Source organism: Lichenostomus cassidix, chromosome 5 (genome assembly GCF_008360975.1).
Source record: "Lichenostomus cassidix isolate B80296 chromosome 5, HeHo_3.0, whole genome shotgun sequence".
NCBI classification, from domain to species: Eukaryota; Metazoa; Chordata; class Aves; order Passeriformes; family Meliphagidae; genus Lichenostomus; species Lichenostomus cassidix.
The window spans coordinates 29,366,084-29,381,903 of NC_139486.1; the positions used below are offsets into that span (position 1 = coordinate 29,366,084).

The following is a 15,820-nucleotide window of genomic DNA, read 5'->3' on the forward strand; positions in this document are numbered from 1 at the left end:
ACAAAAACAAAACCAGGAAGAGATAAAGCCCGAAAACCCCCTAAATGTGCGCTACTGGATTAGACAGAAATTGTTCTACCATACAATTGCTACCCCTCCTGACTAGATATGCTAGAGAAGGTCCCTAAATTTATCTTCTCAAGAGTGTCAAAATGCCCCTAAGTATGCCTGGCAATCACAAAGAAACTGTGGAAGGAGTGTAACTTAAAAATAGGGTGGAAGAAAACTGATGATGGCTGGCATTTGTATTTGTTAATTTCATTAAGTCTTCCTAGGTTTTGGGTTTGATTATTCATTTGCATAATTGTATTTATGTTATTTTTGCAGCCTCTGTTTTTTCTTTTGATTTTAACCGCTGCTTCCCTTAACTATATTTTAATTTCTCCAATAACTCCTACAGAACTAAATGCTAACTTCAGCTCCTTCACTCTAGATCTGTTTTTACGATACCTTTTTAGTTTTAACAAAAGAAATCTCTCTTGTGTACATAGAAAATGTTGGTCCAAAGATCATTAGCCCAGTTATTTAGGTGTTGTTCTTTTGAGTAAACCCTTGGTGGGGTTGCTTTCTTATCCTTCCCTCCCTGCTACATTTTTTTCTTTCTACTACAACCAAAAATCTCTGCACCAGATTTCTGTTTCCTCTGTCACCCTAAATGGCTTTTCCAATGATGCTGTGACTCAAACGGACATATGAAGGAAGAAGAGAGAGGAACAAGGGCTGGATTCCAGCTCTAAGGACACAACCCTTGCTGACTGTGGGTAACTAGAGCTCAGGGAGGCTCAGGGGGTTATACTGTAGGGTTGAGGCTGCAGTAATGGTGCTGGGAGCACAGATACTGAGCTGCCAAAACGAGTGAGGGAAATCAGGATGATGGGAGTAGAAAGGAATTGTGTAAGAAAGAAGGAATGATGCTTGAATAGGGAAGACACCAGAGGGCTGGGTGACTGAAACAAGTTAGAAATTACTAGCAGATCCAGCCTGCTTACTGTTATCTCCCTCTCTTACAATCCCCTTCCATCCTCTATGCTCACTAGAACCATTTCTCTAGTTAATAATATATGAAATATTTCCTCTGGAAAAAATTGATTATTCTGAAATATACTTTTTTATAATTTATCTACTTTTAAAAATATTCAAATTTATTTAAATATAATTTATCTTTCTCTTTGTAAGTCAAGAAGTTCTTAAAAGACAATTGTCACTGGCAACATTACAAGAAGTCTTCTAAAGTCCAGCTAAGTGTGTCTGACCCTGTGGCCTTATCTCAAATGAAACTGATCAACTGCATGTCCACATCCAGCTTTTAGAAGTAAACATTTTGTGCTATATGAGCATAACCAGAGAACAATTCTCATACTTTTCTTTATATTATGTGCTGTTAGGTCCAATTTATTGGTGTCCAAAACAATCCATACAATCCCTTTTGTGCTTTACTGACTACTGCCATGAAATGCATAGAAAAACTCAAGTGAAGTGGCTGAACAGTATTATTTATGTAGAAGATATTTATCAGGTATCACCATATGACAGAATGCTAATAATCTATCGTGCTCTAAAGAAAAACACCTTTGGCTGTTTTGATGCATATGATTTACTCACCATTCTAAATACAATTATCTTAATATACCATTGCTGCTAAATACAGAATACTCAACAAACAGAACTATAGAGTCTGAATCCTATCTTTAAAAAATAATTAATTCTATGGTTTATGATGTATGGCTTATGAAAAATGAGTTCTGAGCTGAACTGTTTTATTTGCACAAACACATTCCTTTTTTCATGGATGACAGAAGCAGAACAATTTCAACTGAGAAACCATTTGTTCTTATTAAGTAATCTGTATGTCGCTGCTGGTTCAGGCCTTTGGCCATTGCTTGAAGTAAAGTTAACGATTAATAAAATACTTTTGGTTTGGCTGACTTAGTTTATGTGGAGAAAACAGACCACTATTTCATGTCATGGTATTCAACAGAACTGTCTGTAGTAGCATTGGGACACCAAAACATAAACAAAGCCATACAGGTAAGGAATATGTCTTCAGTAAAGCTACCGTATTATGTCATCCACAGAGAAAGGCAGTACCTTACAGAATCTGGAAGGATGCTCCAAAGTAAAAACTACATTACCTGTTTTCACAAATACTATGGAGTAATTGAGGCAGGAGTACAACTGTTGTACAATTTATCATTTTTCAAAATCTCTATTTCAAATAAAAAATCTCTATTTTCATTGAGAGGACAACCGCATTTTCAGGGCAGGGTGATTCTCCACTCTAGTTCCTTGTAAAAAAAAAATGTTTAATAAGTACTTTTCTCTGTTTTACTGTGTATATAAACCCTTACTAATAAAAAAATATGCATATCCTGAGGAAAAATTGAATTCCTCTGTCTGACCCTCCCATTGACAAATTGATAGAAACAGGAACATGCAGCTGCTAATAACATTTCTCTCCCATTTATATTTAGGTTTTTTTCCAAACCGTTTTTAGATGGTATTATGGCACAAATTACTTTATCTGCTAATATTTTTTTTCTCTTTCTGATACTGTCATTACTGAATTATGATCTAAAAAACACGGCAGAAGATTGATGAATGTCCTACAGGATTGCCTGATGCCTGATTGCAGGATGTTTTTCTTAAAGATTCCTGAAAACTGTCAGGCAGCTATCACTTCACAGGAGTATGTGTAGGCAACAATTCATTTTTCAAGCTATGGCTTGAACAATCAAAAAGTGACATGGAATAGATATTAGTGATAGCTCAAAAGTAAGCAACCTCATCAGTATTTTTCATGTACCTACCAAAAAAAAAAAATTACTGCCTAGTCATCTTAGTAAGTGGAGGAAATAAAAGACTTGATAAAGAGCAGCTGGTATGCACAATAACTATGGAATACCTAAAAGACTATATGGAAAAATGATAAGTTTCAAAGAACTGTCAAACACCACCAATATGTCTTCTGATCTTACATATTGCAAATCAGGAAGCAAATAGGGTTTGTGGTCATAACATGTCAGTAATCAGTCACAGAGCAAAAAGGGATTTGAATTTTAAAAACTGAATTGAATTCAGATTCAATACTGGATATGAATCTGGTCTTGGAGGAGTAATATACACCATTTAAGAGTGTTTTTTATTAGTAAATCAAGTTGAGATGCGTAAGCACGTAAGTGAAGTCTACATCTTTAGTCAGAAAGACTCTTGCGTAGTACAGAGGCTGAAAGCAAAGGCAAATAGAAGGAAAGTTTCAGGTGTCTTTTTCCTTCTTCTATGAAAATATTAACATATTCTATGTTCAAGTCCTTCCAAGTCCTGAGAAAAGATAATAATTAGGCCATATTAAATTATACAGCAATTATGCATTTGGTTTTTATGCATTTGTGGAAAAGTTATGTTTTATTTACAAGATTTATGACCACTGTCTTTTAATGCTGCCTGGGTGTTCCATGGCTATTTAAGAAAAGGGGAACATACATAATAGAAATTGTTATGGTATCATTATAAATCACTGTGCAAATTATTACGCTGTTAACCAGGGTTACAGGTATGCTGTTAAGGGTTAACCAATTGACAGGCATGTCCAGATGTGGTCTTAGAAGTCCAGCTGAATATAAAGCAATAATGAGCAGTAAATTGCCAAACTCAGCTATCATAAAAATTTTGCTTGTAAGAAAGAGTGGGGGAAAATCCTCAACAGAACAACTCACAAGAAGTTTAAGTAAAATGCCCATTTCTCATTATGCAAAAATATATGGACAGAAGTCATTCAAACGAGGTATTGTTCACATTTTTGTTAGAGAAACTGACTGTTCTTTAAGAGTTCTTTAACTCAGTGCTTTGGGGAATTAAGACAAAGTTAGCAGTGAATATAACTTTCTATTAAGCAATTTTCTTTCTCAATTGTGCACAACCACTTATGAGCCAGAACATAACAGCTCAATCAAACCTTTACTTGAACCCCTCTGAAATGTACTGAGAAAATTCTGATATTACTGCAAGACTTAGAGAGGAAAAAAAGAAAACCCAGAAAAAAGAAAATGGATGTGGCAGCTACCTTTTTACATTCTCTTAATTTCTTCTGCCATATGGAGCGAGCAATAGGAATGCTCTTGCTGTCAGTTACGTAGCAGCTGGCTGTGATGACGTGGTGGAGTGCAGTCTTCTGGCTCATAGCTTGAAGAACTCGCTCAACATGACGGAGGGAAACTCTGGCCTCTGTGTGTACACCACCGCTGACAAGCTGCATCGTGCAAGGTACCAGAGCTATCTGTCCAGCACAGTAGAGAACATTGCCAACCTAGGAGAGAATCAAATCAAGCCAATAAGATTCTGGGAGTTTACAGGAGACAAGGGAAGCACCTTGCTCTCTTCCAGCTAGTTTTTTTCAATAGCACTGTACTTTGCCATCATTTGTCACAAATGGAGCAAACATGCCAGTCTATAGATAATTCTTAATAGGGATTTAACTACAACATAGAAACACAGCACTGCAATAAACTGTAACATAACAGTTAATGGATGGGTGTATACCAAAACAATAATCTGATGTTTTGGGTTGTTACAGCTGCTGGATCACACTGATGCCCCAACATGGTTAAATGCACATTTCCTTTATTTTCTTTTGAGTCATGATGCACATTATCTTTGGTTAAATTTTTTTAATCTTCTATGTCTTAAGCTTTGTTTTATATAGAACCATATGAAAAAATATCAGTACATACCTGTAGCATCTTCAGTACACTAATTTAAAAATACTGTAAAAATATACTTGCAGAACACCTAAATGACAGTGTATGAACACAAGGTGATGATATTCCACCAGAAGGTAAAAGCACATTGCAGATTGAAAATAAAATGCAGAAGAATGCTACTTGAACAAAGAGATGGGTCACCTTTTGCAAATGGAATTAAATGGGTGGCCAGATTTACTACTGTACTGCAGCTACTTTGGGCTTATTTTCCAAAATCTTCCCGGCAACACTCTGAAGACCTACTTTTTTTAACAGCAGCCAGCAAAGGAAACATTTATTCTTACTATTCAGACATGTCAAAGATTTTTTTATAAAATCTTAATGTAAATATCAAAACTTTTCATCGTCTTATGCTGCACTTCTCTAGAACGTCTGTGCATTTCCTAATCATTGAAACAGTAAATTTTATTCACTATCAAAAGAAAACTAAGTATAGAAGTGGGAAGTAAGGTGGGCGTAAGCAGCTTTGAAGTCAGCACAAGAAGAATTTTGCTAGAAGTAAAGAGAGATAAAATGGACTATGCAAGGAATCTTTTGGAAAAATTTTGCAGAACTTACTGTATAAACTGTAAAAATTCCTCAGAATTAAGAATAATTAAAAAAGAAATCTGTGTCCTAGAAGACATGGCAATCAAACCATGTGACAGACCCATATGCAACTCCAAATCTGTCCTCGTAACTGTCTGTGTCTCACAAAAGACTCACACATGTAACTATTGGAAGAGTATCTTATACAATTTGGCATACAAGTTCTATGATTAGCAGCTGAAGAGGGGGAGGAGGCAGAGTGGAAACAATATATCAACTGACACACATCAACTATTTAAATGGTTTAAAATACCTGAAATATTGTTTAGTAATGCTATATATAATCCTGAATTTGGAAAAAATATATGAAAGCAATATTTTGGTTTATAAGAACAAATGGTCTTTTTTTTTTTTTTTTTTTTTAACAGCGCTATTTTAAAATATGTGCCACTGAACAAGGGAGTCCAGCCAGCTACCAAGTGGCATACTGACAAGATGAGAAACAAATTCAGGAAGATATGATTCAGAGGGGCACAGGTTTGTTTTTAAAGCAAACCATTCATTTTCACCTCTGCAAAGTGAAATCCATGCAGTAGTCAAAACTCCAATGCAGGTAGTTTATACTTCTACAGAAAAAAAACCACACTGACAGTATTTCTTCCTTTTTTTCCCCTGTTGAGCTGCTGGTTTTCCATGCATCACCCATGTTAATTATTAGGTAGACAGAAGAGCTGTTCAACCAGTTCACTTCCCCTATTCTTGAACAGATTGTTTGAGACATAATATGAATACTAATTAACGATAAAATATCTGTCAGTGTTTTGAAATACAGACCAAGATAGCACTTTCTTAAAGTATCCTGGACAGTTCTGATACAATTAGCCCTACTGGTCATAAGCAAGGTCATAAAAAATTCTCGGAAGGATTTGAGCAAAATTGGCACCACTTTTGGCTAGGATTCAGTGGGAATTTTGCAGAGATCTTTAAAAAACAATTGAAAAAATCCCTCTGTTCCTAACATACTTGTTTGTATCTTAAGACGCAATTAATAGAAAAACAGTGTTCCCAACAAGCCACCATGTTATGGAAGGGTGGATGCAAGGGGAAAAGAGGGGAAAAGGATAAAAAAATCCCCACAGATTTGCAGCAACCGTATTTCAGGGGGACATAATTTAGAAAAAGGGAAGGAGGAGGGGCATCTCTCTTCTCTTTCCCAGTGACTCAGTCATGAAAAGCAAGCATAAATAATCACCAAGGACAAAGCAGCAAACGAGTACAAACACTGTTTTAGCAGATTTCAAGACGTTGTCTCTGGAATGTTTGAAGCATTATACAGAAAATTGTTAGCAGAGTAAAAAGCATTTAAAACAAGGAAGTCATCATACTATCTTGTTCACAGTACTGAAATCTCACAAGAGGAGCTGTCACAATGTATGGTGTCAGTACTTGTGTTGTGAAAGTGTTCTGCAAAACCCTGCTAGAACCTTGCAACAGTTTATCTTTTTGGAGTATTTACGAGGATAACAGAAGCTCTTTCAGGGTATAGATTCACAGTGTATCAAGCCTAGAGGACATGCATAATCCAGGAAACTCAGCATAAAAAGAAAAGTACAATATAAAGGCTCTATATTGCTCCTTAAAGGATCTGTATATTTACAATGGATGTCTCACTGTGATTTGATTTTCACTGCAGACCATACACGTATTTCCAGTGCTAAAATTTCAATAAAGACTTGAACCAAAGAAAATCCCAAAAACTCAAGCTTCATACTGCTGAGATGCTCACTCATACAAATTTATTTCCAATGTAGTTTCACAGCAGTAAGCAGGTTATAAACAGGGCCTCATGTGATTCCACATTTCTTCCCTTTTTATTTTCATTTGTATCATTACAAGTTAAATGAAAGATGAGTCCTTTTAAGTTAACACAATAGTTTAGCAGCTGTCAGCACAACCGTAAATAATCAGGGGAGTTCAGTGGACAATCAGAACCTCGGAGGATGCAATGCATGCTCTCACAGATAGAAAGCTAAGAGATTATTGGAGAATTACTACTATTCACAGTGTAGCTGTCTTGCAGGGATAAGTGTAATTCAGATCCAGGTCACAGCTAATACCAATGCAGGACTGTATAGTAGCTTTTTTTCCTAAGGTGCTTAGCAAAAACACACATTGTGTTTATGTGCACACATTGAGCACAGAAGTGCTTTCACTTATTAGGAAAACAGAAGGAAACATCTATGTCATCATGGAAAGGAACAGTCAGAAGAACAGTCAATGTCACTTTGAACTGTTCTGTCCCATGAAAAAGTTTTTAACAGTATTCTAAGTTACCAAAAGGACACAATATATCTCCCATATATGTATGCTCATTAAACTGCTCATTAGAAAGGAAAAGCTGCAATTATTGTTGCCTAGAAAGAAACAGAATAGGAAACCTATAGATATGCACTGAGTTGTTTCTTTTTTAATTAAAGGCCAAGAGCAACTACGGAAAGTTTATAAAACTGTTCCTGATGGTATTATTAAAACTTACTAGCAACTGACAGTATAAAAATTGCTGGAAACTTCTAACAGAGGTATCTCAAGCATTCACCCACAGATACTTTGGCAAATGCTAATAGCTGCACCACATGAACAAACGCAGGTTTCTTGGAAGGACGGAGTCAATATGCAATCAACCAAATCTTTGTTATGAATGCAGTTTGGTGTCTGAGTGACTGCTGCCCTTTAACAGGTCAGGGTGCACAAAAGGTTCAGTGCCCCCCTGACCTAACAGTGACACAACCCACCATTAGGCTCAGTCAATGTAAATAAGCAGAACTGACAACACACTAATAGGCTGCCTCTGGTCAGCCACGGGTACCTCTGACCTTAATGAAGACCTAAATCAATTAATACTCCAGGCAATAAAGACCTCTGGCTGATTAAGTTAGATAGAAATAATCTTTTCTAACGGGATTAAAGCTGCAAGGTGGTGAACTTTTTATTCAATATATGATAATCCTTTCTTCCTAGGGCCCTCTTATTTTAGATAATGATGGCAAAATTGCTTTTTGCAATGTGAAATCTTTTATTCAACTGACTAGTATGAATAAAGTTCTAAAGGCACCGTTTAGACAACAGTAATTGAAAAGCTTTAAGTTCACACTACGAAAACAAACTGTATCTGACTAACACGATTCTAATACAAACAATCTTCAATATAATTCACATGTTTTTCTTGAACTGTTGCAAATTTGTAGTCTAAATATTTCAGGAATGAGTTCATAGCACATAGCTGAGTTTGATACAGACTTTCTTCTGAGAAATAATGTGCAGTTATCAGTAGCTAAAAGATGAAGGATATATTCCTAAATGGATAATAATAACAATAATAATAATAATAATAATAATAACAACAATAATGCTATTGTTACCTTTGACTAACAAAAAATTGACATTTCTAAGACCTCACACATAGCTTAGTCAAATGTTTGCACACCATACTCAAAACTTCAGAACTTCCCTTTGAATAAAATATTTCTTTTCCCAGTTAGGTCAAAAAAGTACAATCAGTCAATAACAATTAATAGCCTGTTATTGCCATTTTATTGAACTAGCTGTAATATTTCCACAGTTTTTAGGGCTTTGTAATTCAGTTTTCAGATGCTGTGACTCCATTTTGTCAGATCTCATTTTGGGATGGATGTTTCAATACGTATCTGATCACGTAAGCTATAAGGCTACAATACACTCATCTTTTTGTATTGCTCTTCACTGTTAAAATTTATTTAATCAATGTGTGTTTTAAATTTTTCTCTTTGAACTTATATATTTGTGGTTGAAAATTCATAGAACATTTTTTTAACCAAGAAGTGAAATAGTACTGTAATTTCATGGATGCTAACCTAGGTGGTGTATATTTTTTTTCTCTGCAGTTTAGGAAAATTAGGATACATTATCCCACAAAGTCATATTTGACATTGAACACAGTGTCATAAGGCTATCAACACACCAAAAACTTTTGCATTTCCTAATTTAAATCATACCAAAGAGAAGTACCCTGTCACATCATATACAAACATCGAGCAGCACAAAACCCAGCAGTTCCTAAAACTCAACAGTGCATCTGAAGAAGCCACAATACTGTTATGAATAGTAAACCATCATAATGAGTATCTCCGAATCATACTCTATACTTCCCAATTGTAAACACCTCTGCAATCCTCTAAAAATCAAATAATTCAAACTGAGCCTTTTGACAGTGCTGGATTTACAGCAGGCAATCTCATCTAATACATTCCTGAAGGTCTGCAGTACATTGAAGTTCAAAAAAAATGCTGACTGCCCAGACTTGAGAAGACAATCATGCCAAAAACTTAAGGTAAGATAAAATTTTAGCTTGAAAAGAATATTTTAAAAACTGTTGTAACATATCACAGAAAATTTTAATATTTGTGTACATATTTTTGGCAATGTGTTGGTTGTTTTCAAATCTTGATCAATGTCAAATCAATTTTATTCTGCTCTACAACTGACAGAAATAAAACCCACACACTTCTGATATACAGAATACAAAGATTCAAAAACTGAAATTTTCACAAAGAAAACCCACCTCAAAAACTGTCATTCGTTTTCCAAGGGAGTATTAGACATAAATCAAAAGTAAATGCAGCTTTTAAAGTCAGAACTGGTAGTTATAAACATCTAGGAAAGATTCCAATGAAGTGGATAAAAAAGGCTTGCCATCTAATACATCCATGTGGGCATGACAGACAGCTAGTCTGAAATCTTCTCCATGACTTGTTTTAGTCAACTTGGAATCTCCAGTAGAGAGAGAGGAAATGAATAAGACTGAGGTAAAAATATTCTTTACTTAATATGCATATTTTGGCCAATGTGCTGTACATACAGGGTACATATTGTTCCTTCATGGAAAATTACAGTAGACAGCTCAAAGACTTAATTGCCATAAAGGATAAAATGTTCTCCACATTCTGAAGGGTGCTTTTTTCCCAAATATAAAAAGAGCAGTCTCCCTACTTTAAAATGAGCAAGCTAGCAAGAGTATTAATCTTTGATGCATTTCTTCCTTGGGACAGTAGAATTCTAGTCTTCATGACTATTAATCTGCCACCTTTTACAAAGCCTACCATTCCTCTCAAGCTTTTGAAAAAATCACAAGTTCTCACACAACCACATTAGCAAATCTGCCAACTGTGAAAAATTGCAGAACACTCAGCTTTATGAACATACCTTATCTAAAAGATGGAGTAAAACCTCCAAACTGATTAACACTTCCTCATTTATTATTCATATCACTTAAATAAAGATGCCAAACAAAACAAATTTTTAAAAAATGTATTCAGATGAGTCTATTCCTAACAATTGGAGTTGGGATGGGGATTGAGACACTTAAATTGATATTTACTAGAAAAACTGAAGGCCTTTTCAGGGTGCAGACAAAGAAGGTAGAAAAGACTAATACCCAAAAGCGTAAAATGAGGGAAATAACTCAACATGGATGGGAACCCCTGAGCAATGTATATATTTTTAGAAAATTCGTATGTCCACTGCAGGTGATTGTGTGAACTATATATGCAGAGATAAGGAAGGATAATGGGTATAATTCATATGGATTCTTAAAATATCTGATAAGGCTTACCTGGAAATTATTTTTTAACGCTCCTAATTATAAATGCTGTTAACTATCTGATAGTCTGTAAGGAGAGAGTAATGAAAATGCCAATGTACTGAAGTGGGGTGCCATAGGGATTGGTATTAGGCTTGATTTTGTTTAACATCTTCATTAAGTCAATGGAAAAAGGGATTAACAGCATGATAATGAAACCCACAGAGGACACTAAACTGGAATGTGCATCAGTAGAAATAATAAAAATGGTCACAGATAGGTTCGAAATAAAGGCAGCAAATAAGAAAACGAGACAGCTTAGGAAAAATGAAAACTCATGCCAGAACATATGGTAAAAATATTTTGAAATACAGATATTCAGAACAAGAGAGAAAACTTGATGGAGAACTGCTGAACAGTTTATATTAAATCGAACTGCTCTTTACTAGAAGCACATTCAGTATAGGACAAAATAAGATGCAGTCTCTGTTTTCATGACACTGATCTAACCAAAGAGTAAAATTTGTTAAAATTGCCCAAACTGGTATCATAATCTTTACAAAAAGTATGATATGATTTCCATATTTCAAAAGGAAGTCTGTAAAAGATCAGGTGATATCTAGAGCTTCAGGTGATTCTTCAGAGATATTACAGTACTTTTTCCAGAAGTTTCTAGATTTCATCATTAACACTGTTTTTCAGTTTACAGGTTAGTATGGCAGCATTCAAATTATGATAAGCATCTTAATCTGCCAGGATAAAGATGTAAAAATTTAAAAAAACCCTCTTTTTACCTTCCTCTGTTTAGTGGAAAATGTCTACAACTAACATGAGGTGACTTAAGCATTTATTTGGGGCTACCACAGAGTTTTTTTGTGGTTTTACCATTCAATCCTAAATTTATTTTCATAACAATAGCTTTATAAAATATCACCAGAGAAAGATATAGCTGACATGTTCACATGACAATCCCCTCTCCTTGATTTCTGCATCTTTCTCAACACTTAACAGTTCTAGGGACTGGATAGCACATAAGGCTGAGAGGTTATGAGGTAACTGCATTCATACACACACTATCTAAAGGAAGATAAAGGCAAAAGATTAAGTGATATGATATCCTTAGCTTCCTATATGCGTTTACATTACAGACTTTATCTCTTCTACTTTTATCCTTAAACATACAAACTACTTAGAAAGGGATCTTTTAATATCCTTCCCACACTAGTTGAAGTTTCTACTAACAATGTCCATTCACAGTAAACTAAATCACCAGTTAAACTATCATTGCAGTGATAAAGCAGTCCAAGAATGCACAGTAGAAATTTCCAGATTTAAGTTTCTATTAGCAATAGGGGTTCTATTGCTTAAGGCTGCACCACTGTTGTGGAATTCAGCATCCAAGGAGAATCAACACTGCAGTCATAAAATCCTACAAGGAGCGAGTTGTTTTTTCTGCTTTCCTACCTGTCTTTACAATCCTTACTCATGCCAACTGTCAAATAGTTTAACGTGATTATAAACAGAAGAGGGACAGCTAGGCAGAGAAAATACTCTGTACTGAAAAGTGAAAGCTGTTCATCACACGACAGTAATTCACAGTGTATGAAACACATTAACACCGTGACATTCTATTCTTACAGAAAGGATTTTGCTCCCAGCCTTCACTTGGCTTAATATTTTTACTCAAAATATGCTTTTCATGATTGTCACTGGCTACTTTAAGATGGTTTGTGATAACAGGGAGACAGGAAAGAAGCAGTTGCATAAAACCAAGAACCAGATAACTGAAAACAAGTTAACTGTAACTACAGTAAGCTAAAAGTGGTAGTTCTCATTCTAGCTATAGAGTGTGTTTTTGGGCTTTTTTTTTTTTAGTTTGTTTGTTTTTTTACCCATCCTCTATGCATACCTAGTCTCACATGGATTTTACTTACATCTGTGACTACCTAAGAAATAATCAACATTAGAACAGTTTAATGTATAACGAAGATTGTTTAGTGCAGAAGTCCAATTTATGACAGATATATCCACCATTTCCCAATGGAAATGAAAGGAGATTTTTCATGCAGCTAGATGTACCTGAACAATATACACAACAGTAATGCCTATTACTATTAAAATACAGCCTATTACTTAAAATATAGCCTACATGATATACAGTATTTATAACAATCCTCTGCTTATTTATTCATATTTCAGTGATAACACTTCCTTAAGTAGCAGAATATCTCTCCCTAGGGATAGATCTTCCAATGCAAATTTGCAAGTCAAGTTCTGATTATACTTACAGAAACTGAAATTTTCATCAAAAGATCTACATATATACTTAATATTCTTGGCCAAACTAATGCCATATTACCTTTTCTGCATTATCAATTAAACCAAATTTGGCAAAGAAATGAGTTCAGATGTTAGGGACTCCATGGCATCAGCTGCAAATCCTGCTAAATCCAGCAGTACTGCAAGAGTCCATAGATAAAATTCTGTGTTCTGAGCAGTAAGATATGACCCGATCTATAAATTTAAAGAATTTGTAAATCCACAGTGATGATGTATTATACATTCTCATGTAATCTGAACTACAATATTTATGAAGTGCAATCCAAGAAACAAAATGCATGAGCAAAGTAATGCCTTTGTTACATGCATGCTATTACCTATCCTAAAATCTAAAGATTCCTAAGAGAACAAAATAAAACTAATGGAAATTATTGAAACACAAAAACAATCTCAGAAATACACTTAACATGCTCATCCACATGCATTTTCACAACTTTTATTTGTTGCATGCTTAAATACTGACCTTTTATGAGAACTGTAGGGTGGATGACATCCTTATATAAAATATCATTAAATTCCTAACCAAGGACTGAGGCAGAGTTTACTATGGAGCTTTCAATGGGCAGATATTCACTTAGATCTGCAGCACTCCAAGACAAGAACTTACCTACTAAACAAGTGGTAACTTGCATTTAAAAATTAAATTTCTGTAACAAATTTTATTTTAATTCTGTCTTGTAATTAGACTATAACTGTACCATAATTATATTCTGTACAGTAATACATATTCATCTGGGTATGGAGTTACAATCTTGCATTATATATTTTCTGATTTTTTTCTGAGGTAATTTTTGATTTTGTGTCCATTCAACTTGTTCTTTATGTACTCATTTTCATGGAATTTTCTAGGTGGTTTTGTGGCTAGCACAGGTTTTTCCCACGAGAATTCTTCTTGTGTTTCTTGTGTTTTATAAATAAAGATAAAGTTTGGATGTTATTGGAACAGTGTCCCAGAACTTGGACAGTGCAGGCCTGGCCAATCAGGCCTGGGGGAAGGCTTCTGACCGACCAGTCTGGGTGACTTTTGAGAACTCTATATATGTGATGAAATCAAAACAATAAAGGTCATTCCTTCTTGCCACTGAGAACTGGTGCTTTCATTACTCTGCTAGCTGCTCAACAGCGACATGGTTTAAAAGGAAAAAGTTGAGAATTGGAAGTTGTACTATATTAGAAAGTAAATTAATAAGTATATCAGTAAGTACAAAATTACAAAAAAAATACATTTCTCATGTATTCAAGCTGCAATCATGTTTCAATCCAAAGTGAGGTCAAGAACCAGTGCCTGAAAATTTAGGATGTCCCTAGCCCTTTTGTTTGCATTATTAATAGAAGTAGTTATTTTGCTAGCAAAACTAATTGCAGAGTCAAGCCCTCTGATACAAAAATTCGTAGAAAGCCAAGTGTTGAAAATAAAAGGGGCTAAATAAGAGGAAAGGAGGGAAAGAATGCAGCAAAGAATAGTCCAGGAGTTAGGTTAATCACTTGCAATATTGCCCAGACCCAGGTTGAAATCCCTTCTTTAGTATTTTTCTTTTGCCTGAGAATGACAGTGGTGTTGTGACAATGGACCCCAGGAAGCACATCTCTTAGTATCTTCTACTGGAACTGTTCTAATTTGTTCAAATAAATTCATGGTCTTGGATAATATAGGATGGCAAGATCCTGCTCTATGACAAAAAGTATTAGTTATGAAGTGCAAAAGCTTTACAATGAACATTAAATCAAAATTGATATATATCTGATTAGGATTTCTATTGATAGTCTAACATTATCTAAAAAGGAAATTACAAGCACTCCAAACTGCTATGAGATGGTCATTGTTACCTTATAGTTTTTGAAATTATAAACATTTAACTCTATGAAAGACACTTAAGATAAGCTTTACACTACAGAACATTCAGACAGATAATTCTGTATGAGCAGAGTTTTTGTGAAATATTTAGTCTACTTCAAAAGACACAAGATGACAAAAAATGTTGGGGACGGAGTTTTTACCACATTTCTGAAAATAAAATAAAAATGCTTACACAAGCCTGATGTTAACATGAGATGGGATCAAGAAGTTAGATGTATAATAGTGAAAACAACCACAGAAATTATGAATCAGAAACAATATTGATGACATTATTATCAGAAAATCTTTTAACTTTTAATTTGAATTTTACAAATAACAAATAGAGTATCTCTTCAAAAACAGTGGCAGTATCAAAGTCTAAAAATTATACTGAGAACAGTTTAAATATCTAATATTGCTTTTTGAGCTAACGGAAACTATAGGTATGTTAGTAAAAACATAACCTTGTATGACAATGCAAATGTCTAATACCTTTCTTGTTCAGCCCAACAGAAAGATTGGGCTTCTAATTATCAGCTAAACAGTGCACAGTACTTGAAAAGTATACAAAAATGCCAAGATTTTCAGAGATGGAAATAGTCCCATATAAATTTTACATTCTATTTATGTGACATAAAGATTGAAGTTGCGTGACTTGACCATTCATCTACCAGTTTTAAGTTACGTTTTAGGGTTTTGTGAAAAGACTGAGCTTTACTGTTAAAAAAAGTTTAGCCTAAGTTC

General features: G+C 34.7%; 1 protein-coding gene across 8 annotated transcripts in view; it reads right to left on the reverse strand.

Moving 5' to 3' along the window:
* Positions 1-15,820, reverse strand: part of DPH6 (diphthamine biosynthesis 6) — a 187,493-nt gene that overhangs the window by 53,799 nt on the left and 117,874 nt on the right. For all 8 annotated transcript variants that reach the window (XR_014852591.1, XM_085062003.1, XM_085062004.1 and 5 more), the window contains one exon: positions 4,061-4,303. Coding sequence is in view for 7 of the 8 variants with exons in the window: in XM_085062003.1 (XP_084918129.1) it covers positions 4,061-4,303 (243 nt within the window). In the remaining variant the exon portion in view is untranslated. The remainder of the gene's footprint in view (positions 1-4,060; positions 4,304-15,820) is intronic.